Source organism: Erythrolamprus reginae, chromosome 2, assembly GCF_031021105.1.
Source record: "Erythrolamprus reginae isolate rEryReg1 chromosome 2, rEryReg1.hap1, whole genome shotgun sequence".
NCBI lineage: Eukaryota > Metazoa > Chordata > Lepidosauria > Squamata > Dipsadidae > Erythrolamprus > Erythrolamprus reginae.
Window position 1 is genome coordinate 222,663,353 of NC_091951.1, and position 26,439 is coordinate 222,689,791.

Genomic DNA, 26,439 nt, shown 5'->3' on the forward strand with positions numbered 1-26,439 from the left:
TGAGGTCTACAGTAGACAGTCTAAGGCAGACCTGGGCAAGGGGCGGCCCGCAGGCCATATCCAGCCTGCCCGCTATCTGTGACCGGTCCGCAGAGGTCAGGATCGGCTCCAGTGTGAGGATGAAAGAGCTCAACGCATCTGCCGGGACTCCTCCGGTTCCTGCTTTCCTGATGAATCATGAGGAAAGCAAGAACTGGAGGAGTTCCGGCAGACGCGGTGAGCTCTTTCATCCTCGCAATGGAGCGGAACCTGACCTCCTACTGAGAGCAGCCGAGCACAGAAACCACGCAAACATTCCAGCGCAGTGACTGTGGTGCACCGTGTTGCCGAAAAGCAAACAATTAGGGGTCTGTAGAGTGGGTCTGGGTATTTAGGTCAGTTCAGAGTCTGGGTCTTTACAGTATTGGGTAGAACTGAGTTAATTATATTAGTCCAGCCCTCTAAAACCATCCCAATTTCTCATGCGGCCCCATGGCAAAATTAATTGCCCACCCCTGGTCTAAGGTTAAATTTGTGGGGCTTAGTGCATTCCAGGCATTGATAACTCTGTTGCTGAAATCGTATTTTCTGCAATTGAGTTTGGAGTGGTTTATTTTAGGGATGAATCAGGAGGAGGGGGGCAGAGAAATGGATTTCCAAGTTCCACCTTCCTCTTCTTGAGAAAAGGGTCGTGGAAAGGCAATGCAATCCGAAACAACAAGACGTTTTCCTGGTTACACTAAATGAGTTTTTGGGATAATTGCTCACTTAGTACAGACTGTACTAAGCAATAACCAGAAAAAACAAGAAATGTCCTTGAACTATGAAAGGGTATTTGGCATTTCTTCATCTCTAAATTACATCCTGCCCTTCCTTTTCCTGGATCTCTATTTTGTCTCCCCAGAGAAAGAGGCTCACGCTGCTATTTTCTCCCATTTTCTGTGGTTATCCTTGACTTAGCTACCAAAGCGACATGTTCTTGGGCATCCTGAGGCTAATTTGGGGTGCAGATGTTCCTAGCGTAGAGGGTATTTTAACACTCATTGTCACAACCCTTACAATCTCTTACAAACGTACAAGGCTTCCTTACACTGAAGAATGGCAAAATGTTGTCAAAAGGCTACTTATATATTAAAAACATGAAGCGCTAGAACATTTTGGAGAATGTTCATGAAATTTGTCTGATGCCCCGATCTTCTTGTCAGCACAAGAGAAGGCACCTATTTGCAGGATGCTGGAGAGTTCTTGGGTGAATTCGAGTGTTCCCAAGGGACATATATGCTAGACACTTGGAAGCATCTCATAAAAAGATAATTATTTTGCAACAGCAGATTTTAACAAATGCATCAATAATGGGGAAAATGAATCATATACAACCTAATCTTATAACTGGAGAAGTGTTAAATTATAATAATATTGCAGGCCCTTTAAGCCAGCATTTACTTAAGCAGATATATGTAAACTAACAGAGCATACAATGGCAATGAAATTTCCATCTCTCTCTCTCCTTCAGGATGAAGACCAAACTGAATACGGCCTGCCCCCTGGATCCATAGACCCATCTATCAATTGGAATGACATCACATGGCTACAAAATCTGACCCATCTGCCAATCATCATCAAGGGGATTCTGACAAAGGAAGATGCTGAGCTAGCTGTGAGACATGGGGTTCAAGGGATTATTGTATCCAATCATGGAGGAAGACAGCTAGATGGAGTCCTTCCTACTGTAAGTCATGAGCCATTATCTATCCTATTTGCAACCTGGCTATAGCAAACAATGTTGCATTTTCATGGTAAGGATCCTTCTTGAGTAAAGTTTTAACTTTAGTTAGAAAACTGTAACCCCATTTCAAATGTGAGCTCCATCCATCCAGTTGGTAGGTTCCCAAACTCCAAGCTTAACAAAATAAAAAACAGAATAAACATTGTAGTATAACATATGGTAAAGCAGCAATAAAATTGTTACTCTGCATCATAGACCATAAACCATTGTAGCAGCTACTGATAAAAAGAAAAAGAAAGTCTTCTGGTAAAAGTTTTAATTGGCTTTTGCAAAACTTGTTAATAGGATGTTAATTTAGTCGGGGTCTCTCTTGGAATGGAATCCCTGAGCTTAAGTACAGCCCTGAAGATCCTTTGACTCCTCCCAATTAGTGATGGGCGAACCGAACCCGCACAATTCGGGTGTGTACCGAATTTTGCAGTGTTCGGTAGGCCGAACACGAACACGAAATTTTTTCAAACTTCGGGCAAAGTTCAGGGTTGTGTTCGCCGTTCGGAGCTTTGACGTCACCGGCAGGTTGCTAAGGACGCCAAGGTGATCACTTCCTGGATTCCATGAAATCCAGGAAGTGATCACCTTGGCATCCTTAGCAACCTGCCAGTGAAGTCAAAGCTCTGCCTCCGGAATCTCTTCGTGGGAGGGATTCCCTGTTCGGGTTCGAGTTCAGTTCGGGTTCGGCCGAATTTTGTGTAAAGTTCGTCTGAACTTGCCGAACCCACACACCGTTGGGTTCACCCATCACTACTCCCAATCAAATGGGTATCAGGGATTGTTGAGATATACTGTACAAGAGATCCTTGGCCAATAATTTTAATAGGCAACCAGGTTATACAGAAGGTTTATGTCCTTCGGATATTCTTGTCTTCAATCATTTGGGATTTTTTGAGCCGCAACCTGTATTACTGGGAAATAACCAGGGGTGGGTTCTACGCTACCTCGCCACCAGTTTGCTTCCTCCAGTGCCATGTGGCCACACCTCATGGGTGCATGCAGGCTTTGTGCGTACACGCATGCGCAGTGCCAAAGATTCAAACCCCCCCAAAGTTAAAAACAAGATGGCAGCACTTGCGCAGTGCCAGAAACTCGGCTTCTGAGCATGCACAGAAGGAAAAAAAATCAGCAAAAAAAATCCAACAACCCCCCCCCCCCCCCCCAAAAGATAGTGGCATCCATGGACCGGCACTGATATAACTGGTTTTGTGACGTCACCAATGGTTTGTTAACGGTTCTATAGAACTGGTGCGAACCAGGAGGAACCCACCTCTGGAACTAACTGAGAAAAGGTCTATTTGTTTAAGAACTGACACTCGCCCCATCCCATGCAATTGTAATAATTTAATTTGATTGATCATATTTGCAGATTGCTGCTCTGGCTGAAGTTGTTACTGCAGTGCAAGGCAAAATCGAAGTTTATTTGGATGGTGGAATACGAACAGGGAATGATGTACTGAAAGCATTGGCACTTGGAGCAAAATGTGTCTTCATCGGCAGACCCACAGTATGGGGTTTGGCCTATAAGGTGAGCATTATTCCCAGCATTATACCAGTAGCTATAATAAAAAGTTGAAAAGAAAGCTGTCTCTTCATGGGAACAAGTCAGCTGTCCCATTTTCTAGATTTGCACTCACTAGATAGTGCTTCCCATTTGATTTCATACTGCATGCCTGTCTAACAGTCAAGCTTAATGTACAAACTTGATTTATTCAGTAAGCTTCATTATGTCTGCTTGCATTCACATACACACAAATACACAATTTTTTAGATTTACTTCATGTCTCTGATGCAGCAGACTCTTACCATGACAAGTTATAATTCAAGTTAGGATAGTGGAGAAAAAATCTCTATACAGAAAGGGAGTTTTAAATCAAGTTGATCTTTCACAATAGTAGGCTGGTAGTCAGAAAGCAAAAGCTGAGTTTTTACAAACAAGTTCTTGGTCAGACATAAAAAAAATCTGCTAGTATTTAATCTTGGTCTCTCGTGTGCTTGGGCACATCTCTGCATTTTTATAGATTGTTATACCCTTTCCTATAAAGATAAACCTAATTATAGCCACAACAATATGCTTTACTGAATTTTATGATCGCCGGAGGCATGGAAGTTTAGAAAAAAATGGAAAAGAAAGCAATGGTATGTTATAAGGTCACTAGAACTGCACTAAAATGAAAGCTGTAATCAAATCATCATGGAGGAAAATTAGGCTCTTTTTGTAAGGCATCTGCAAGAGGGTCAAAAAAAGTCAAGTTTGGTAGCCATGATCATACAATAAAAGCCTTGGCTCATTTTACATGTTTTACATAACGCACATCTAAAAGCAGGGAGAATCTTCAAATACGACCTGAATAATCAAATTATCACAGATAATCCCCACTCAGTTAAAGACCTCGGTATACTAATAACAAAAGATTTAAGTGCCAAAGCCCACTGCAACAACATAGCCAAGAAGGCTTCAAGAGTTGTAAACCTAATCCTACGTAGCTTCTGCTCTGGCAATCTCACACTGCTTACAAGAGCTGACAAACTTTTGCCAGACCCATCCCCAAATACAGTTCATCTGTTTGGAACCCATATCGCACCTCAGACATTAACACCCTTGAAAATGTCCAAAGATACTTCACCAGAAGAGCCCTTCATTCCTCCACTCAAAACAGAATACCCTACGAGACTAGACTTTCAATCCTGTGCCTAGAAAGCCTAGAAATAAGACGCCTTAAACAAGATCTAAGTATTGCCCACAAGATCATATGCTGAAACGTCCTGCCTGTCGGCGACTACTTCAGCTTCAACCACAGCAACACAAGAGCACACAACAGATTTAAACTTAATATTAACCACTCCAAACTTGACTGTAAAAAATATGACTTCAGTAACCGAGTTGTCGAAGCATGGAACTCATTACTGGACACTTTACCCTTAGATTATCTACAGTTGACCTATCCAGATTCCTAAGAGGTCAGTAAGGGACGAGTATAAGTGCACTAGAGTGCCTTCCTTCCCCTGTCCTATTGCTCTCCTATATCTCCTATACCTTTCTTCTATTCCTATATCCCTTCTTCTATTCTTTCATTGATATGTTTTATTACTATATCTTCTTTTCTATTCTTTCTTAGATATATTTTACTATGAGTATCTCCTCTATAACCTTCATTATGTATTTTACTATGTGTATGTATGTATGTATGTATGTATGTATGTATGTATACACACACACACACACACACACATAGTAAAATACATAATGAAGCTTATGTATACCCACTAAAACTCTCATTGTGTATTGGACAAAATAAATAAACAAACGAACAAATAAATAAATAAAATCTTGATTGCATAATTAGAATTGCCATCTTGACCTTTCTGGATGTCCCCCTTCCAGTATCCCCATTTTCTGGTATCCAGAAATACCAGAAATAAATAAATTCTTATATTTTTTCTAGACCCACCTGACAGTTGTATTCTCCTAACCCAGAATTGATCCCAGTTTCTCACATTGATTTCAGTTTCTTTCTGGTTATGACCCTAGTGGATTCTAAAACCCTTTACTACCAGATTGTGTGCGCACTTGCGACACTCGCAACACTTCTACACATGCGTAGAAGCATCCTGGGCAAGTGGGTGAAGCCTCCTGCTATTGGCGCTACCGATTCTTAGAACCAGGGCGAAATGGGAGCAACCCACCACGGGGTTATGAGCTTTGTTGCAAATAACATACTGTAGTAACATAGTAGGAACATAAATTCATGATCCTTAGATCAAATTTACAAGATTCTAACATTTATTCCACTCAGCACAAACAATTACTGTATATTGAAAGTAGCTCACTAATACTTTTCTGGTCTCAAAAATTCACAGATAACTTATTCTTAAGACATATATCTGAGAAACAGCAAATGGTTTTGAAAAATTATGTACAAAATAGGATGGCTTTATTTACAATAAAAATAAAGTCAATAGAAACAATTTGCACCTTTAAAAAATCCTTCTCAGTGCTTTTGTATGAGCACCTATGTACTTCATTGGAACTAGCATACGAAAAGTCTAAATGGGGGTTAAATATATAAATGAAACGAGAGGCAGATTTATTTTAATCCATGAAAAAAAGTTGCAACCCGAAATAATACCAAGAAACCTGGATGGTAAATGAAATGGTTGAGGTGGATTCATACATATCTAATAACTAGTTCAAACTTCCCTACTGTACCAATTTATTTAGTCTCTCAGCAATGCTGTTAGAGACAGTGAAGATTCCCAAATACTCTTGGGAATGGCAGAGAGAGACAAGTAATATTTTTTGAGAACTGGAAATGACATATAGTTATAATCCTTTTTCCCCCATTCAAGGCACTACCGGTAGCATCTTGCTCAGATAGGGTCAACAGGTTTTACATAGCTTTAAAAGCTAACAATTCTGATTAGAAACAAAAGAAAAATAAATATGCAGCCAACGTCATGCTGTTACTGGGAGACTTTTATTTGAAAACTGCAGGATTCTCTACATCAGTGTTTCCCAACCTTGGCAACTTGAAGATGTTTGGACTTCAACTCCCAGAATTCCCCAGCCAGCATTTGCTGGCTGGGGAATTCTGGGAGTTGAAGTCCAAACATCTTCAAGTTGCCAAGGTTGGGAAACACTGCTCTACATCTTCAACCTAGGTTAGCCACATCATTTATAATGTCATTCATTTTTGAAACAGGGTAAAGAAGGACTTCAAGAAGTTTTGAAGATTTTAAAAGACGAATTTTGTCTGTCAATGGCTCTCACCGGTAAATACATCTTTAATTTACTGTTATATTTTATTTTTTTCATTTCTTTGATTTGTATATACTATGTGTCGATTAGATTTGGAAGGCCATCTGACTCCAGAACGACTCTGTGCAGCTTGCAGTATAAAAACAGATAAACAAGGTAGAATCTGAAGTAGCTTTTCAATTGTATCCCATATATAATATAAACACTGACAAGGCTACACAACACCTGTCCCAAGGCCTGCAGAAACAGCTGTGTTTTTAAATTTCTGGAAAATCCTTAGGGTAGAAGCTGGATCTCTGAGGAGGGGTGGGTGGGGGTTATCTTATACCAAAGGACAGTTTCATGACTGAGAAGGCACATTTCTGTGGTTCCAATAAATAGTGCGTTTTTTGATTGAAGGGACTTGAAGGGCACTAACTTTGTTCAACCTTATTGATCACACAGGCATTCAAATAGCAATAGTACTTAGATTTAAATACCGCTTCATAGTGCCTTTACAGCCCTCTCTAAGCGGTTTACAATATCAGCCTATTACCCTCAACAATCTGGATCCTCATTTTACCCACCTCAGAAGGATGGAAGGCTGAGTCAACCTTGAACCTTATTAGATTTGACCTGCCAAACTGCAGGCAGCCGGTGATCAGCAGAAGTAGCCTTCAGTACTGCACTCTAATCCCTGCACCACCGTGGCTCCAAATAATGGGGCCTATGTCTTGAAGGGCTTTATAAGTAGTACCTGGAAATCCACTGGCACCCTGTGCAGCTCAATTCTATATAATGTCAATCTATTCAATTTCAAAATGCATAAGGTGAATTTGCAGAGAAAAAATGTTTTTCAGCTGAAAAGAAATTATATAGAGTCCTCGAGTTATGACTACAATTGAGCTCAATATTTCTGTTGCTAAATGAGGAATTTATTAAGTGAATTTTGCCCCATTTTACAATCTTTTAATTTGCCACTGCTGTTAAGTGAATCACTGCAATTAGATTAGATTAGATTAGATTTGATTTATTGGATTTATATGCCGCCCATCTCCGCAGACTCGGGGCGGCTCACAACAATGGCAAAAAACAGCACATAGTAACAAATCTAATATTTAGCAGTCTAATTCACAGTTTTAAGTTAAAAAGTCCATAAAAGCAACCCCAATATATATAAAAAACAAGCACACAATCAATCATAGACCAAAACTAGGTGGGTTTTAAGGAGTTTACGAAAGGCAAGGAGAGTGGGGGCAATCCTAATCTCTGGGGGGGAGCTGGTTCCAGAGGGTTGGAGCCACCACAGAGAAGGCTCTTCCCCTGGGTCCCGCCAGACGACATTGTTTAGTCGATGGGACCTGGAGAAGGCCAACTCTGTGGGACCTAACCGGTCACTGGGATTCGTGCGGCAGAAGGTGGTCCCGGAGATATTCTGGTCCGGTGCCATGAAGGGCTTTATAGGTCATAACCAACACTTTGAATTGTGACCGGAAACTGATCGGCAACCAATGCAGACTGCGGAATGTTGGAGTAACATGGGCATACTTAGAGAAGCCCATGATTGCTCTTGCAGCTGCATTCTGCACGAATTGTTAAGTTAGTAGCATGGTTGTTAAATGAATTTGTTCATATATGTCTGGGATACTCTAACTGTCAGAAATATTAGTCAGATGCCAAGCAATCCATTTTGATTATGTGACCATAAAGATTATCATTAATGTGAACAATGGTTATAAGCCACTTTTTTCAGTAACTTTGAATGGTCACTAAGTGAACTGCTGTCAATCAAGGTCTAACTCTATTTGAAAGTCAGAGGAAATGGCGGGGAAAATGCAAAATTTGATCCCCATGTTTAAATGTATTTCTAATCATCATCTCATAACAAGAAACTTGAATCTATTTTATTTATTTTTCTTGGTGAGCCTTAATTGTTTTCTGGGTATACTAGGTTCCTTTAACCATTTGCATATTTTCTTTTTACTTAGGCTGTAAAAATGTCTCAGAAATTGGCCGGCATCTTATTCAGTATTCCAAATTGTAAAGAACTCTTCTGCAACACTCATTGGATCAGAAGCAGTATGCTAGCTAAGGAAAAGAAGAGAAAAACTCTGGGTGATTAAAAACAAGAGGGAGACCTCAGCCACCAGCGGCATGTCAAAAAGTTTGTCTGATGAGATTTTTGCAGTTCCCTGAAATGAATGGGACTTATAGCTGCCCTACACTGAACTTTTAATAACTGGGAGCCCCATTCTACTGCATGCCCGTCTTCATTATACCCAGCTAGGAAACCACTCTGTCCTGTGCCAGCCCCAATAATTAGATGCACACAAATTGTCCAATTAATAAAAGGATTGAATATGTACAAAAGTCCCAATATTGTAAAAGTCTTTTCAGAGAGAGAAGCAAATCTAGCAAAGTATTATCAGTTGGCTAAAGTCCCAGAGCAAAGATTAGCCGGTAATAATTACCAGCTGTAGCCAGGATTCTAAGTTCTCAGAAATTAACTAGAAGGCCGAAGCTCATTAGCAAAGCCAAGAATGTAGCCTTTTAAAATCCAAACCAAATGCAGGAGTCAAGACAAGATGATTCCTCAATGAATGAGGTTGCTTTTCTGCAACAAGGTGGAGCATGCCTTGCCCTTAAATAGTGTGAGGGCATGACCCAATTACCCAGCAGCACTACTTATGAATGATTTTTCTCCTAGACAACCATTCGTGCCTTTTACATGACTTCCAAACCCTAGCATCCAGAAGCGGCTCCTCCTTTTCCCCTGAGTCATTCAGCCCTGGAAATGCTAACTCATTGCTGACAAGAAGTGCTGTTTCATTCCTGACAGGAAGTGCTGATTCACTCGAGTCAGACAGAGCTAAAGGCCCTGTCTGTTATTCCGACCCTGACCCCTCGTCAGTCACTGTCACTCTCAGGTGCCAGGAATACAGTATGCTTGCCTCACCCTTCCACTGTCTCTGCGTCCTCAGAGTCCATAACTATTTGCGCAGGATGCGAGTGAACCATCACATAAACATTCCTTAAAAACTTTCAATTTTAGCCCATTCTCCTCCCTGGATTAAGTGTGTGAAATCCTATACCATCCAATGACTTGTGTGTTTGAATAAGAAATAAAAATAAATCATGACATGGCAATATTAGGCCATGGAGTCCAAGTACAGTTCAGTAATGAAATCTTAATTAAAACATCCCTGATAGGTTTCTATCCAGCACCTCTTAGAATACATTCAACAAAAGGGAAGCAACCAACTTGCTAGATTAAAGATTCTTTTGATTGGATTTCTTTTCCATTATTAGAACCAGTCTTGGCAAGTCTGAACTGCTCCCAGGGGATCAATCAATCCATCAATCAGAACTCATCATTCCTGATCATTAGGCAACCTGGAAATGCATCAGCCAATCTCTATTAATCTTCCAGTTAGAAAGGAAAACTACCTGCCCCCTCCCACCCCATCTCCCCCGACTATAAAAATATTTGCCGATTAGGGAAGAAGCTCTCAGTTTAACTACAGTGACATCAATATGCCAACAGGAAGCCAAACCTGTGTGATGGTAAAAGTCCAGTAATGGACTTTAATTACCCAAGGAGTACAACTCATTTTTTATTGGATTTGCATAAATCCATCTGTAATCAATCTCCGAGTCCTAAATCCAATAAATAAATGAATAAAGTTAACAGATAAACAAATAAACAGAGTTGGAAGGGACATTGCAGGTCATCTAATCTAACCCCCTGCCCAAGAAGGAGACCCTACAACTGCCTCAACCTAGAATCAAACTTACAACCTCCTGATTGTGAGGCAAGAACCCAGCGAAGTACCCGTTTTTGCGATGCTGGGATTCCCCTACTGGGATTCCCCTGCAGCATTGCAAAAACACAGAAGTCCGGAGGTGGGGTTTCCCATGGAGGGGACCCTCAGGGAAATCCCAGCAGCGCAAAAACAGGCGCTTCGGTGGCAATAGAAGGTCTGGAGGTGGGTTATCCCAATGAGGGGAAGTTCGGAGGTGGGCTATCCCAGCGGCGGCGGGGGGTTCGTAAGGTGAAAATAGTTCGGAAGAAGAGGCAAAAAAATCTTGAACCCCGGGTTCATATCTCGAAAAGTTCATATGATGAGGGGTTCGTAAGATGAGGTATCACTGTATATAGAAAGACAAGGGATTTGCCCAAATCTGGAAGAAGCCAGGGTGAGACAGTGATCTGCCAAGCTTCCTGCTTTACTTTCAGGGCAGAGGTCTGTTGAAAGTATGAACAGACTAAAGTTAACTGAAGAAAGTGGCACCATTCCATGTTTGACTGTTGGAGGCCAACAAGTTTGCAGAAAATGACAACTCTCGACTTCTGTAAAAATTTGTTTAGATTCAACAATCTCTTGGAGATAACTGCCTGTGCTTTCATTTCCCCTCGGCCTTCGCTTGGGGCAGCCTGCCTGTTCCACAGCCAACTCATAATTCCTTAGATAAGAAAATGACTTATCACTTATCAGCCCATCCAATAAATGTCAAGGTCCTCCCACAATGACAAAGCTTTCTAAGTAGCCCCCAAGGGATAGAGGGAAACATACTGAGTTCGTTGAATAAGAAGGACAAGTATATGAAGAATTTGGTTTTAATTGTCCATTAAACCATTGTTATTAGAGACAGCCACAGAAATACCAAGTCCAGATCTCTGATTTTTCAGGCTGAACTAAATGAAACAACTGTGGCAGCAGATGATGAAGGCAGCAGAAAGGACATGGATACTTGGTTCAAAATATGTCTATTTTTATTTTATTAGATGTTTTTATCCCAGTTTATTACATTAATAAATAACTTGAGGCAGCAAACATATCTAATATTCTTCCCTACTCCTATTTTCCCCACAACAACAATCCTATAAGGCAGTGTTTCCCAACCTTGGCCACTTGAAGATATATGGACTTCAACTCCCAGAATTCCCCAGCCAGCATTCACTGGCTGGGGAATTCTGGGAGTTGAAGTCCAGATATCTTGAAGTTGCCAAGGTTGGGAAACACTGCTATAAGGTAACTTCAGCTGAGAGAGGTGACTGGCCCAAAATCACCCAGCTGAGTTTCATGCATAAGGTGGAACTAGAACTCACAGATTCTAGCTTAGTCCCTTCACCACAAGACCAAACTGGCTTTCTTTGTTAAAGGTAAGCTAAAATGACTGCCTCTCCCCCACCCCCCAGTTCTTCTCTAAAAATGACTAGCCATGCTTAAATGATAGGATGAGATGAAACCAAACTAGCAAAGAGACAAAATTCTCAGCCTCTCAGAGAAAAAAAAAAAAAGTAGTTATTTCAATGGTTCTCATTATTGCCAAAAAAGTGATTGACAAGTAAAGCGTGATACTTGGTGTAAAGGTTTTTTTTTTTTAAGGAATATTATATAAATTTGAAACATATCCATTGTGTTAATAATCACACTGGATTGTGCAAAGTAGAGGTTAGACTAAAAGGACTGGAATGCTTATGGTGCAGAATATTTGTGTGTATGTCTTGTTTTTTAAATTAGGGGTTTTTAGATATTTTAAATATTAGATTTGTTATACATTGGTTTTATTATTGGTGTGAGCCGCCCCAAGTCTGTTGAGAGGGGCGGCATACAAATCTAATGAATGAATGAATGAATGAATGAATGAATGAATGAATGAATGAATGAATGAATGAATGAATAAATAAATAAATGGGAGATCCAGTCATTGGATTTTCAATCCCGATATGCAAGACGGAGTCTATTTCAAAACAAAAGCCCACAGGAATTTATTTTTGCTTCAAAAGAACTACAAGTGAATTAAGTAAGTTTTATGTCAAACTCTGCTGTGTGCTCATTGTCAAAGGTAATAAAAATGAAGTGGGCATTTGAAGCACAACTTAGGCAGATATAATATTGAATGATTAAAGGCTGGGGGTGGGGAGAAGAATGCAAATCACTCCTTTCCTACTCAGAAAATACACGATAAGGAATGGCAAAACCTGGAGGGAGAGTTAAAAGGCAGATCCGCCTAGAATTCCTATGCAGCTACAAGCAGATTAAATTAACTCCCCCCACCCGAATTCCATGGACTCCAAGAAGGTGGATTCAGTGGAACCTATTCCCAAGAAAACATCCATAGAATTTTAAGATACACATATTAAATTGGTTTTCATGTTTATAATAGTTCTATGCATTTATTGAAATGACAAAATTACCCAATGATAATAAAATGCAAAGAAGGTTCTTTGTATTACTGGTGGTCCTTGTTCAGTGACTATGATCATTCAGTTATGACTGTGTTTATCATTGTTATGCAGTTTTTACTTTTGCTTTACAGACTTGTGAAGATCATAAATGAAAGGATTGGTTGCAAAGTTACTTTTCCATCACTGTCATAACTGGCCACTATGAGGCAGTTGCTAAATGAATGCTCCCTGCATTTTTTCCATTCTTTTTCTCTTATCAAAACCACAGTTTCTCTGGAGGATTTTTTTATCTTATTTTATTTGGTTTGGGCTATTTTGCAAATCACCAGACCAACTTAGACAATTCATCAAATCATATAACATACTGTATCCCTGAAAGCAGCCATTTAAGCCATCTGAGTCAATCCCCTGCTTACTGCATGAAGCTAATTGAAAGTGTTAGATCGGGTACACCAGGCTGGACACGTTGTAATGAAATTGGTTTTATTAAACAGAGCCTGCCAGCGCCATGCCTATCCCATACCAGTAGTTTAACGTTGCACACTCTGGGGAGGGAATCTGCTATTCTATTCGTTGGTCAACATTGTTGGCATAAAAGGTAGAAAGCCCGTTTATCATGGATAGCGGGTATGAAGACAAGTTTTAAGTATTGTTATGAATACTGACAAATATTTTCTTGTTTGCACTACACATTTTACATAGGGTTTGTATGTAAACGATGTACACTCCTCCCAAAAATTCACAGGTACAAATTTCAGACACACACACGTTTGAAAAGTCAAAACAATGTTCTTTATAATGAAAATTCACTTAAACTAAGCCCTCTTTTGGTATAGCAAAGAGCACTGGTCTCCAAACAAACTGGTAATTTGTACAAGTCCCTTATCAGTTCTGTGATACTTAGCTTGCAGCTGTGAGGCAATTCAGTCCTTCTTTCACAAAGTGAAACACACTTTGCTCTGGTTTAGTTTCAAAGCGGGGAAAAATCAGCCCACAAAAGGTCAAAGTCAGTAAAGCAGTCATGAAACACAACGATCAGATAATCCTCCACAATGGCCAAACCCACAGGCTGCTATTTATAACAGCCTCACTAATTACCACAGCCCCACCCAACCACAGGTGGCCTCATTTTCTTTGATAATAATCTCTCAGTTGTTGTTGCCTATGCATCGCTCTCCGCATGCATGGCTGTATCATTAACTCTTGTTCTGAATCCAAGGAGGAGCTAGATAATTGATCTCCTTCTGAGCTGTCTGCCACACTCTCCTCCTCCCTGTCACTCATGTCTTCTTGGTCAGAGGAGCCTTCATCAGCAGGAAGATAGTCGCTGCCGAAGGAAGAAGGTGAGGTGAGGGGAATTTTTTAAAAAAATCAAAAACTTTAAGGCTTAAAAAAAAAAGAGGGACTCTGAGGCGGCGCCCAGAGAAAGGAAAACACTCTGTTCGCTCTGGACTGCCAAAGCTTCCTTAAGTGCCACTGAAAGGCTCCTCTGGGCAGCCCAGAAAAGCCGGAGATGGCCAGGATTAAAGGGGGAACGGCAGGAAACTGGCCGGGCCTTCATGCCACTCTTAAATTTCCTGGGAAATTTTTCCGGGCTCGGGTTCTTAAGTAGAAAATGGTTCTTAAGTAGAGGCAAAAAATCTAGAAAAGTTCTTTAGAGGTGTTCTTAAGTAGATGTACTAGTGTAAATGTTAAAAAAAACCCTTATGAAATGATGCAAATTATTAAAAGAAATAACTATTAAAAGAAGATGGTGCAGAAAGAGGGAAATTTAAAAAACATTCTTAGCTTAATTTGTGAATAATAAGATTGTCATAAATGAAAGTGCGGTTGTAACCTATGAACCCCCCCATAAGCTACTTGCTCACTTGGTTTAAAAGCTGCAGATAATGGGTAGTTCAGTGGGTAGCGCTTTGGTAGTTCAGTAGGTGGAGGTGAATCACACAGGCCTACACACAGGCCTGTCAAGGCCTATACACGCATGGTCCACCCCAGCCCCAGATCGCTCTGAGAGGAAAAGTCTTGTAAAACACGGCCTGGGAAAAGACGGACAAAAAATAACTGTAAAGCTAACTATTTCTTACTTAAACTTGGGTCCTGGTTCTGTATCCTCACTGCTGGGCTTTCCCCAACAGCCATCCACTCTGTCTCCCCATTGAGCAGCTCTCCCTGCAACCCCACAGCAGCAAAGCCTACTACAGGAAAGAGAGAGAGAGAGAGAGAGACTGCTGATTCCATGCTCATTAGTGGGAACACATCTGATTGCCTGGCTTCCTCCTCCTCTCCCTTGCTGGGATATCTTTTTCCAGGAGGGCCCCTCCTGCTGCTCCCAGTGTGCTTCGCACACAGCTTTGTGTCTCTGGAGTGCGCATGCGCATCCCGGTGAGATTTTGTGTGCAGGAAGCAAAATCTTGTGAGGGGACGCTTGCGCACAGGCAAGATTTCGGCGATGTTTTTTATTTATTCGATTTTATTTTATTTATTCGATTTTTATGCCGCCCTTCTCCTTAGACTCAGGGCGGCTTACAACATGTTAGCAATAGCACTTTTTAACAGAACCAGCGTATTGCCCCCACAATCCGGGTCCTCATTTTACCCACCTCGGAAGGATGGAAGGCTGAGTCAACCTTGAGCCGGTGATGAGATTTGAACCGCTGACCTTCAGATCTACTGTCAGCTTCAGTGGCCTGCAGTACAGCACTCTACCTGCTGCGCCACACCTGCAAGCGCAGAAGCAAAAATATCACTGAAATCTCATGCGTGAGCACATCCCCTCATTAAATTTTGCTTCCCGCGCATGCACAGATGCAAAATCTTGCCGGGGATGTTTGCACGCGCACACCAGAGACCCAAAGCTGCACACGCAGCTCCATTTTTACTACCGGTAGGAACCCGATACTGTCCTTTTCAGACCAGGCCCTAGGAAATGTACTTTAACAAAGACAACAATTGGTAAATTAAACACAGCTCTTTTGTCACAAATGAACAATTAACAGGCTTTCAAAAATTCAATTAATAGCTCGTTTCCCACCCATTGCTTCTTGCTCTACCCTCAGGTGCAAGTTCAAGTTCAGTCAGTTTACACCAATTTTTTTCTTTCAGATTTCTAATCCTGGATTTATTCCAATTCTAATTTATTTCATTACCAATGAGATAATGAAATAAAGCAATTCTTTATGACAGGTTGCCGCTGATGAGAAGATATGGCAGTTTCCTAGAACAATTATAAAACTTAAAAAAAAAAAAAACAACCCACCAAGCAGGTTTTGACAAGTGGTCCAGGGAAAACGACAAGCCTATCCCTGAGCTTTCTACAAATTCTTCATGAAGCAGAACAAAGCAATCATTTGTGTTCCTCAGAGCAGAATAAACCAATCTTTGCTCCTAGATTCAAGATGTCCATCTAGCTTCACAAGACACTTCTGAGCAAGTGCATTGCTCAAACCTTCATTGAAGCAAAGCAGCAGCCCGACAGATTTAGAACACAGAACATGGAGATCTTCTAATCCAACCCCCTGCTCAAGCAAAAGATCCTATATACTTGATAATTAATTGATTTGATGGCAATTTCAACCCATTATTTTGAATGAAACATTACTGTACATATAGAATAGAATAGAAGAATAGAATTCTTTATTGGCCAAGAGTGATTGGACACATAAGGAATTTGTCTTTGGTGCATATGCTCTCAGTGTACATAAAAAGAAAAAGATACATTTGTCAAGAATCATGTGGTACAACACTTAATGATTGTCATAGGGGTCAACAAAGCAATGAAGGAACAATCAAGATTAATAAAAATCTTAGCAAACAAGCAACAAGTTACAGTCATACAGTCCTAAGTGGGAGGAAAAGGATGATGGAAATGATGAGAAAAAACTAGTAGAAATAGAAGTGCAGACTTAGTAAAAAGTTTGACAGTGTTGAGGGAATTATTTGTTTAGTAGAGTGATGGCGTTCGGGGGAAAACTGTTCTTGTGTCTAGTTGTCTTTGTGTGCAGTGCTCTGTAGTGACATTTTGAGGGTAGGAGTTGAAACAGTTTATGTCCAGGATGCGAGGGGTCAGTAAATATTTTCACCGCCCTCTTTTTGACTCTTGCAGTATACAGGTCCTCAATGGAAGGCAGGTTGGCAGCAATTGTTTTTTCTGCAGTTATATAAAAAAAGTTATTTAAAAAAGTTATATAAAGTTATATGAAGCAGCTGTGTGATAACCATTCAGAGAGACATATATGTAATGTCATTCAACCCTGAATCCTGTGCACAATCAAATCCTTGTTTCCTTTGTTTGTTTTTGGATGAATGATCAGCAATATTAATTTTTATATACTGTATATTAAACTGTGCAGTTTAACAATATTTAGAGAATATAATCTTATTTTGAATTTCATTTCAAAATCATATAATAGCTCAGCAGTAGTAGGCAGAGGGCAGAGAAGAGATAGAAGCAAATAGCCTTGAGTATGAAGACACTCCCACTTGGCCGAGGCCTCCCTGTTGCAACCTCCCATTTTTCTGCTGCATTCGTTCTTTCTGCCTCTTTTTCTCTTTTGTTTCAGGAGGGACAGCAGGCTCTTGAAGCATCTCCTTGCTAATCACAATGTCCTTGGGAGGAATGAGATGTCTAGTGACCGGTGCTGGTGGGTTCCTGGGTCGAACAATTGTTTGCCAGCTGCTGGCTGAAAAGGACAGTTTGGCCGAAATCAGACTGTTGGACAAAACCATCAGCGATGAAGTGCTCCAGGATTTTGAAAGTAAGTAAAGTTGCTGAAGGAGAGAGTAATTTGGATGCCAAGGAAGAAATACTGTACTCAAATCCACACTGTAGAAGCTTCTCATGTAGAGGACCCCTCTTTGTTCAGGTGGCACCTCAGCTTCTCAATCAAGCCACCTGGTCAGGCTGCTTGTCTCCGGGTTTTTAAACAGAGAGAATAGATAATAAACTAGATTAATAACTTTTGTTCAGCATGTTAGAAGAAATGTTTCTTCTATGGAGGAGCATTTTATCAGCTGAGCCTCAGCCTCAAGTTCTGAAGAAGTGTAAGCTCAGCCTCAACGTTAGCCAGACTAAATTAGATAATCAACATTTATTATTAATATGTCTATATAACACTTCAGCTAAGAGATCTGTCAACAATATCATGACATTTCAATTTTAATTGAAAGGAACTGTACGTAGTATGCATGAACGCATGCACATTGGATTAGAAGATTAGCTTTAAAGGAAGGATAGACGTAATCTCTGGGATGCCCAAAGTAGTGGTATGCGTAAGCTTATGCACAAATCCAGATTAACAAAACATGAAAATCAGATATTGTTTGTTGTTAGTAGAAAAAAGGCTTGAAAGTAAGGTTTATGCATTTAAAGTAGTATATGACAACTAAAAATAGGAATATATTTGGGTACATGGATTTGCACAGCTCCTGCTCAGCCCTCGTATGCCTGGAAGGTATCTGGTTGTTAACTACTGTAAATGGGTTTGTGTTCCCTTTTTTCCCTTCCTGCTCCTTGCAAAACCTTATTCTCTTGGTGTAAGGGATGCAGGGAAAACATACTTGTCAGTCGGTTCCTTAGCAAACAGTCAAGAGTCTCATTGGTATTTCTGACTTCAGCAACTGCCTGTAGTTTGGTAGGAAGTTATCACTTCACTGAGGGAAAACTAAAAGGATTTTGGCAAACATCTGCTTTGCATCCAGCAAAAAAAGCAGCACAGGCATGAACTTTGCAACTCTGTAAATCAGTAGTGGCATGTAATTTCCTATTATTTTGGTAAATAGAAACACAGGCATCAAAAATCATGTCTAAAATAGAATGCAAAAATATTTATATTATTCTAATATATTAAACAGAAAGCTGGATATATTTATTCCAATCTATTACGGAGCCTGGGAGAAGTATGGATATTTGTTTGTTTGTTTGTATTTCTATGCCACCTTTCTCAATTGACTCGGGGCAGCATAGATATAATGTAAATCCCTGGTTCCCAATGTGGGGCACATGCCCCACAGAGGGCAATTTCATTTTTTAATGGGGGCAATTGTAACCTTGTTTAAACCAGGTTAATGGCCTTTTAGGCTTCCTCAACGTGAGTAGGAGTTCACTTTTTCAATAGTAAGCATTATATGTCATGGGGGGGGGGGGGGTGTAGGATCAGGATTTTAGAGATGCTTAGATGGGGCATGGCCAAAAAAAGGTTGGGAACCACTGATGTAAAGTCCCAATGATACTTGATATTTTTATAAATGCTATTAAGTAAGACATTCCTTATTCATGTTCATTTCTAAGAAAAATTTGTCAGCAAACATAAATGGGGTATGTTATGCAGTCAGTACAATCATTTATGTAATAAACTATAATATAACTAATGGTTTTAAAAGCACAGAATAATCATTGTACACATTAATTTAATGCATGATTCCTCAGAGTAGAAAATATATTCAAGGCTAACTACTGCCTAGGTTGTCAGAATGGAACTTCATTTTGTTTGCTCAGTGAGTTCCACAGTTTTTGTCCCTCCGATTGCAGCTATAATGGTTCTGGGCAAAAAATTCAGACCCTGCCATTAACGAACTTCCATACGTCCTAGCTTGGCCCAAAGCCTCTTTCTCTGACCTTTTGTAATAAGAAAAGAGGCTCAGCAATTCCTATGATCTTCAGAGCTTAAAATCCTGCTACTTGCTCCATCCTCCAGTCGACGTGCTAAGATAAAGAGACATTTTGTTTTGGAACACATGTTCTTTGCCCTTAACCTCATCAATTAAGACCGAGCCTGTCCTTGTGCATGGGGCCACAGATATCTTTATGTTGTGACTTCTCTTCAGATAAGATGGAGAGCCACAGTTCATGGTAGACTTGAGTCAGGGTTTATCTTTCAATGGCATTGAAGAAGAAAAAATTATGCGCAAAGACAGCTAAGAGGCAGCTAAACTGGGATGTCCATTGTTGATCTGCTCCCCCTATGTTTTTCTGTGTTATCTGGTTTAGATGGCTAGTGGGAAATAAAATTCAGGAGCATGGGGAGGAGAAGGAGGAGAGCTTATTTCTCTCCCTTGCTCTAAGGATGGTCTGCATTGCTTGCTTTATAGTGAATAGAAGGAAAGTAAATATAGGTCATTACTTATCGGGGTGTTTTCCTTTTTTCCAGAAGTGAAGAGTAACACCCTCTTAACAGTCATACAAGGGGATATCCGGGATGTGGCACTTCTTGAAACTGCAGTCCCAGGAGTGTCGCTTGTCATCCATACAGCTTGCATCATCGACACTCGGGGGCTCGTTGATCGACAGACCCTCTGGGATGTCAACGTCAGGGGTAAGGTGGGACGGCTTTGGGGGCCGAGCCAGAGAGCAGTGCTTGCAAAGAAATTTTAAATTATCCTCAGACGTACAGAGAGAGATCAGCTACGCCTTGGAAGAGGGTGAATGGGCTGCTCCCGTCCTTATTAGGGATAACAATCAAGTGTCACTCTTCATGTGCAGTGTCTGGATTGCAGACTGAGAGGAGGGTTCACCTCCTCCTTCCACAATAGCTGGGATTGGACTCTCTGCGTGGATAAGTGTCTGTTTAAGAAGAAAAATTCTGCAAGGCCTTACATGCATACGTGGATATGCATTTGCACAAACCCTACAAAGTTATCTGGGAGGAAAATACTTTTCTTAATGTCTCACATTGCAAAAAGACAGGGATCAGATAACCCCATGCACATCCTTTACAAGAAACCCAGAACAAGTAAGTCTTTCTCAAATAGTGTGGCACGTGCCCCGGGGGGGGGGGCATGGAGCAATTCCAGGGCGGCACATGTTACCCCGGGGAACATACATGGTCCCTTTCGATCAATTCCCTTGGATGGGAAGTGTTTTCCCAGTTGCACGCTGCTCTGAGCCCGGAAGAAAAGTGGCCAGGCAGGGCGGGGCAGCTGCGTGGATCCTTGTTGTTCTCAGCGGGCACCCGGAAACATGAATTTAAGCTGGCCTGGCCCCGTGTCCAAAAAGGGCCCTAGCCACTATACCTGCCTAACCAAAACCAGGCTCCACTGAATTCAATGTGACTTACTCCCAGGTAAGTGGGTAGAGCATCCTTCCCCAGCCAAAAGTTCGTTTATAATAAATAAAATAATATATATTAACACTAAAATTCCATTGGGGCCCAGATTGGAGAGTTGGGGGAGGCACAAAATATTTACTTCTTCCTAGTGGGAGCATAACAGAAAATAATTGAGAAGCACTGCTTTAAACTGACCCCACACAAACCTTGCAAAGCAGGCAGCATATATTTTATTCCATTCTGTCTGGACAAGTCCCTGCAGTTTTCTTGCAAAGGTTTTTCAGAAGTGGCTTGTCCTTGCGATCTTTTTAGAGCTGAGCGTTCTGCAGCATTCTAGAGCATTCCCCCCACTCCCCCGCTCCAGAGAAGCCTCTAGAGCAGTGATGGCAAAACCTTTTTTCCTCAGGTGTCAAAAGAGCGTGCGTGTGTGCTATCGCTCATGTGCGAGTGCCCACACCCATAATTCAATGCCTGAGGAAGACGAAAAGCGTTTCCACTGCCCCCCCCCCTCGAGGCCCTCTGGAGGCCAGAAACAGCCTGTTTCCTAACCTCTTGTGGGCCCAGTAGGCTCGGTTTTGCCCTTCCACGACTCCAAATGCTTTCCTGGAGCCGGGGGAGGGTAAAAATGCCCTCCCCCATTCCCCTGGAGGCTCTCTGGAAGACAAAAACGCCTTCCCAGAGCCTCTGCGTGAGCCAAAAATCAGCTGGCTGGCACATACATGCATATTGGAGCTGAGCTAGGGCAACAGCTTGCGTGCCAGCAGATATGGCTCCGCATGCCACCTGTGGCACCCATGCCATAGGTTCGCCATCACTGCTCTAGAGCCTGGGGAGGGTGAAAAACGGGCCTACCCGATCCACCAGAAGTTGGGAAATGTGCTTTTTTTCACCTCCAGAGGGCATACAGGGGAGCGGGGAGGCAATTTTTGCCCTCTCCAGTCATTAAATTATGGGTGTGGGCACTCACGCAGGTGCAATAGTGTTTACGCACACGCTTTCGGCACCTGAGGGAAAAAAGGTTTGCCATCATTGATCCAGAAGATGGCAGTTTTGACAAATAGGCTCAGAGGCCTTTTGTGGCATCAATGTATAACATTACCTTCTCCTGAGGGGAGAGGGCAACCACCTCAGCCTTTGTAATGTTATTAACATTTCTCTTTTTCTGAAGGTACGCAGCTGCTGCTGGAGGCCTGCCTCCGCAATGATGTCCAGTATTTTATTTATACCAGCAGCATTGAGGTGACAGGCCCAAACAACAGAGGAGATCCCATCTATGGTGGTAATGAAGACACCCTATATCTGATGACCCACGGTCTGCCCTATGCTGAAGCTAAACGAGAGGCAGAGAAATGTGTCCTGGAGTTGGATGGCTTGCCTCTAAAGCGGGGCGATAGCTTTGTAACATGTGCTTTGAGGTCTATGTACATCTATGGAGAAGGCAGTACTTTCCTTCTGGGTCACCTCGATGAAAGCATCCTAAATAATAATGTATTTTTGAGGCTGTCTAGGAAAGAGGCGATTGTAAATCCAGTCTATGTGGGAAATATTGCTTGGGCTCATATTCAAGTGGCTAAAGCCATGAGAAACCCAACCAAAGTGAAAGAGGTCCGAGGGCGTTTCTACTACATCTCAGATGATTCTCCCCACACAAGCTATTCCGACTTCAATTATGAGCTGACAAAGGAGTTGGGGTTTGGTGTTGAACCCAAACCTGTGATGCCCATCACACTGTTATATTACTACGCTCTGTTCCTGGAAATTGTGAGCCTCTTGCTCAAACCTTTCTTCAAATATGTTCCTTCTATTAATCGTTTCCTTGTAATCCTGCTCAACACCCCTTTCAGTTTTTCTTACAAGAAAGCACAAAGAGATTTTAACTATACTCCTCGCTACTCATGGGAAGAAGCCAAGCAGCGCACAAGTCAATGGATTGCTGACATAACCCCACTGAGGGAAGCACACCTGAAAAGAAAGGCTACCTGAATGCCAGAAAAGTCTATTCTTTACAACGGGGATGGGTGTGTGTGACACAAGACTATCAAATTAACCAGTAATTTTTATTATGGCCCGCAAAGTTCCATTACTAAGCGTATCAAAATATCTAAAATGGGAAAACAAACTTGAATAAATTTCCCATGTGGTATATATATATATATTTGCACCATTAAAATATCAGATGAGCATCCCTCCTGACTTCTCACCACTTTTTATGTCCACTTAAGTTGAGTTCCTGTCAGCATTCAACATCCCAGAGTATCCAAACAGTGTATTGTGAAAATGTTTCATTCTCCTTTGGGAATGAACAAAAGTGTTGATAGGATCAGTTTGTTGAATATCTTTAAGTCTTTACACTCACACCAATTTTGTTCCACATACACGAGACAAATAACCTAGCACATCATGAACAACCATCCAGGAATCCCATACTGACATGCAGTGAAAGTCTACCAAATTTTTTACTACCACACAGTGGCCATGGCTTATGCAGAACGCCCTGCATTTTCTTTCAACATCTTTCAGTGCAAATTGGATACTCTAGGGTGGAGCTCCATTTTCGCTACCCCAATGCATTCCAACCCCCAGTCCAGGCAGGAACCTACCCCTGCTAACATGTCTCTAAACACGGCCTAAACATGCTATGGTAATTGTTTTTGTATGACACAACCTCATGACATTGCCTTCATTTTATTTCCAGTCTGCAGCTGAGGCAGCTTGAAGTCATATTTATCTCTTTCACTTACAATGGTTTCCCTCTCCTCCTGATGCAGGACCACAATGTGGAACAATGTTGGCCAAAGATTAGCCAGCTCTGAGTCTCTTACTTTAGCCTGTTGTGGCAATGCTCCATCTCCTCCAGTCACTGTGCAGTCTCCTTCAATACCTGCTTTCTCCACAAACAGCTGCCAGGGTAACATTGGATCAGAAAAGTTGAACATTACTAGGCCTCTCTTTAAAAAAAAAAGACTACAGTAGTGATCCACTGAGCTCTGGAAAAGATTAAGGACACTGGCAGTGTCTGTTTCCTTGCTGAAAAGAGCCTTACTTGCTAATGGCAGCTGGTCACCCAGGAAATGTTGCATTTTTGGGCCTGCTTTGGGGTGCTGGAAGTACTGAGGGTCTCTTTCAACTCTGCTGCTAGGGGAGCATCCATTGCCTGTCTAAGCAGTAGTTCAGGCTGAAGCAGAAAGAAGCAGGAAAGCACCCATATGCCCGCCCACTTACTTCAGGGTGAGGTGTGTGGGTATTGTAGTTCACAGTGTTACCCCTCTATGAGAGACCTTCTTTCTTCTCTTGTAAGCTGTCTTGATAACAAAGCCAAGGTACCTCCTGCAGCTGACAGGAGTTGAGGAAGAAGAATAGTTGGAGAACGATTTAGTGAATACCCTGTCTGCTTCAGTGGTGATTCACTGTGAGTATTTCTCCCGCTCTTTGTCCACCTTGCAACGAGCTTGTCCCCAGCTCCAAGCATCTCAGGAACATCAGGAACTGATTTTTTTCCCTAACATGCACAAGGTTATCACCAGAACTTCTAATTGCCCCTTTGCGAAGGCTTCCTTTAAGATACAAGATGATGATGATGATGATGATGATGATAATAATAATAATACTTGGCACGCTGGGCGCAGTACCAAAGGATCTCAGTGGACATTTGAAAACCATCGGAATTGACAAAATCTCCATCTGTCAATAGCAAAAGGCCGCTTTACTGGGATTGGCAAACATAATTCGCCGCTACATCACGCAGTCCTAGGTGCTTGGGAAGCGCCCAACTGGTGATGAAATACAAAATCCAGCATAGTGATCTCGTTTGCTGTGTTGTACTGACATAATAATAATAATAATAATAATAATAATAATAATAATAATAATTTATTAGATTTGTATGCCGCCCCTCTCCGAAGACTCGGAGATGTAGGAAAGAGGATCACGTGGGAGGTTGCGGGATGGGCAGGGAATAGATATAGGAGGGAGGGGCACGCTTAAGAAAATGTTCTGCCATTCTGGAAAGTGGTTGGATTTTGAGGCTTTGGTGGGAGATCTTTAACCTGACACACAATCAGCCCCAATCCTGCTGGGCTTTATAAAGGCTGTCAAGACCAGTGGGTGTCCCAGGTCTCTAGATCCTGATAGATTGGAGCCCTTATTGATGATGTCTCTTGTTTGGGTTGCCAATTTATTATTTCATTGTGGCCTATTAGTTTATGCTTTGGGGCTTTTAAAATTTTTGTTATTGTTATGAAGTTCTGCTGAACCGAAACCCTGAAAAAAAAGGCAACCCAGAACTGCTTTGAGTGCACAACCTAACAGGAACTATTTCTCTATGCTTGTCTATCTTTTACAATTAAGCACGATCTGTTTTTGCCCGAAGACCTGAGGGGCCAGATTGGAGAGAAACCATCATAGAAAAAAAATCATCTATGCAATTGCTAAGTCTACGCCAATTTAAAAAGCACATAATCAATTTTTGCCTAAGAAGTTGATAACTATTTTTAGATTTTTCTTTATAAAATATACACAAAACCTGTACTGGATTTTTAAAAAAAATATCCTGCCAAACTGGATAGTGCAATCAAGCAGGCTTTTCAGAATCTGCACCTCCTATTACTAAATCGGATCAAAGGCTAGAACCTCAATTAATATTTTAATATAGAACTTTACTTGGAACATTCTAAAAGAAGAATCCAAATTATTTATTGCTTCATGAATTGCTACAAAATTAATTCTGAAAAGATTATTCTAAGTTTGAAACATATCCCCTCCATCAAAAAAAACCCCCACCCTTCAGCATTGCTTTTCACTTGGTATTAGCAAGACATCTTATATTGATTAGATGGAAATCCATTAAAATTTCTCAATAGCTTCCTATTGATTTGAGTCTAACAAAGCTAAATATACAATATTTCAATAACAGTGGTACTCAAGAAGCTATTGCTGTATTCAGCATAAGGCCCAGGGCATCATTTCCTCTTCTAAGTTCTTGAGATATGTTGCAGATGATAAGTGAAAACAATTAAAAATTTCTAGATGCTTAGATTTATAATCAATTATTCCAGGAAAAGTTCCCTCAGTTGTTTATGGGCAGAAGTGCAACTATTTATAAATTGTGCTTACAGGTAAGAGGAATGACATGATTATGGCTCTTGGCTTTTTGTTTCTTTTGATATGAAATGCTTTGTAGAACCACATGGCTGTACTGGAAGTGCTTTAAAAGAAAAGCCACCTGTACAAAGCCATTGCTTACTGCTTATCACTTATGAAATGTTTGTCTTCACATGAAGAGCTTCCAACATTACGAATCAAAACGCATGACACTACCTAGAAAGCAAATTTGCTTCTGTCTATTCTTAGCCTATTCATAGATTTTTTAAAATTTTCTGCTGAATGTTTATGGAAAAAAAAAATCCAAACCAGCGGTGGGTTGCTCCCGCTTTGGCCTTTTTCTAAGAACTGGTAGTGCTGGTGGTGGGAGGCTCCGCCCACCCACCCAGGACGCTTCTGCACATGAGCCGGGGTGGCGCAGCAGGTAGAGTGCTGTACTGCAGGCCACTGAAGCTGACTGTAGATATGTAGGTCAGCAGTTCAAATCTCATCGCTGGCTCAAGGTTGACTCAGCCTTCCATCCTTCCGAGGTGGGTAAAATGAGGATCCGGATTGTGGGGGCAATAATAATAATCATTAATAATAATAATTTATTAGAGTTGTATGCCAC

The 26,439-nt window shown here is 41.2% G+C and overlaps 2 protein-coding genes across 5 annotated transcripts in view; both read left to right on the plus strand.

Moving 5' to 3' along the window:
- HAO2 (hydroxyacid oxidase 2) overlaps positions 1-9,641 on the plus strand; it is a 30,268-nt gene extending 20,627 nt beyond the window's left edge. For both annotated transcript variants that reach the window (XM_070741969.1, XM_070741970.1), the window contains 4 exons: positions 1,493-1,708; positions 3,126-3,284; positions 6,460-6,529; positions 8,483-9,641. In XM_070741969.1, coding sequence (XP_070598070.1) covers positions 1,493-1,708; positions 3,126-3,284; positions 6,460-6,529; positions 8,483-8,538 — 501 coding nt within the window. In that variant the 3' untranslated portion in view covers positions 8,539-9,641. The remainder of the gene's footprint in view (positions 1-1,492; positions 1,709-3,125; positions 3,285-6,459; positions 6,530-8,482) is intronic.
- Positions 9,642-11,469: 1,828 nt separating this feature from the next.
- LOC139162025 (3 beta-hydroxysteroid dehydrogenase/Delta 5-->4-isomerase-like) lies at positions 11,470-22,915 on the plus strand. Of its 3 annotated transcripts, none has more exons than XM_070741965.1 (4): positions 11,470-11,658; positions 17,247-17,441; positions 19,833-19,997; positions 21,898-22,915. In XM_070741965.1, exons 2-4 carry the CDS (start codon positions 17,288-17,290, stop codon positions 22,710-22,712), a joined length of 1,134 nt encoding a protein of 377 aa, XP_070598066.1. In that variant the 5' UTR covers positions 11,470-11,658; positions 17,247-17,287; the 3' UTR covers positions 22,713-22,915. The 3 variants fall into 3 exon arrangements, with proteins under 3 accessions (XP_070598066.1, XP_070598068.1, XP_070598069.1); XM_070741967.1 differs by lacking the exon at positions 11,470-11,658 and adding an exon at positions 14,007-14,030; XM_070741968.1 differs by lacking the exons at positions 11,470-11,658; positions 17,247-17,441; positions 19,833-19,997 and adding an exon at positions 20,008-20,414.
- The last annotated feature ends 3,524 nt before the right edge of the window (positions 22,916-26,439 follow it).

Bases quoted from the DNA above. Each gene is read 5' to 3' on its own strand.
- LOC139162025 (XM_070741965.1), top strand. From the start codon at position 17,288: ATGTCCTTGGGAGGAATGAGATGTCTAGTGACCGGTGCTGGTGGGTTC. The intron at 17,442-19,832 runs GTAAGTAAAGTT...CCTTTTTTCCAG, and splicing joins AGTGCTCCAGGATTTTGAAA to AAGTGAAGAGTAACACCCTC. The intron at 19,998-21,897 runs GTAAGGTGGGAC...CTTTTTCTGAAG, and splicing joins CTGGGATGTCAACGTCAGGG to GTACGCAGCTGCTGCTGGAG.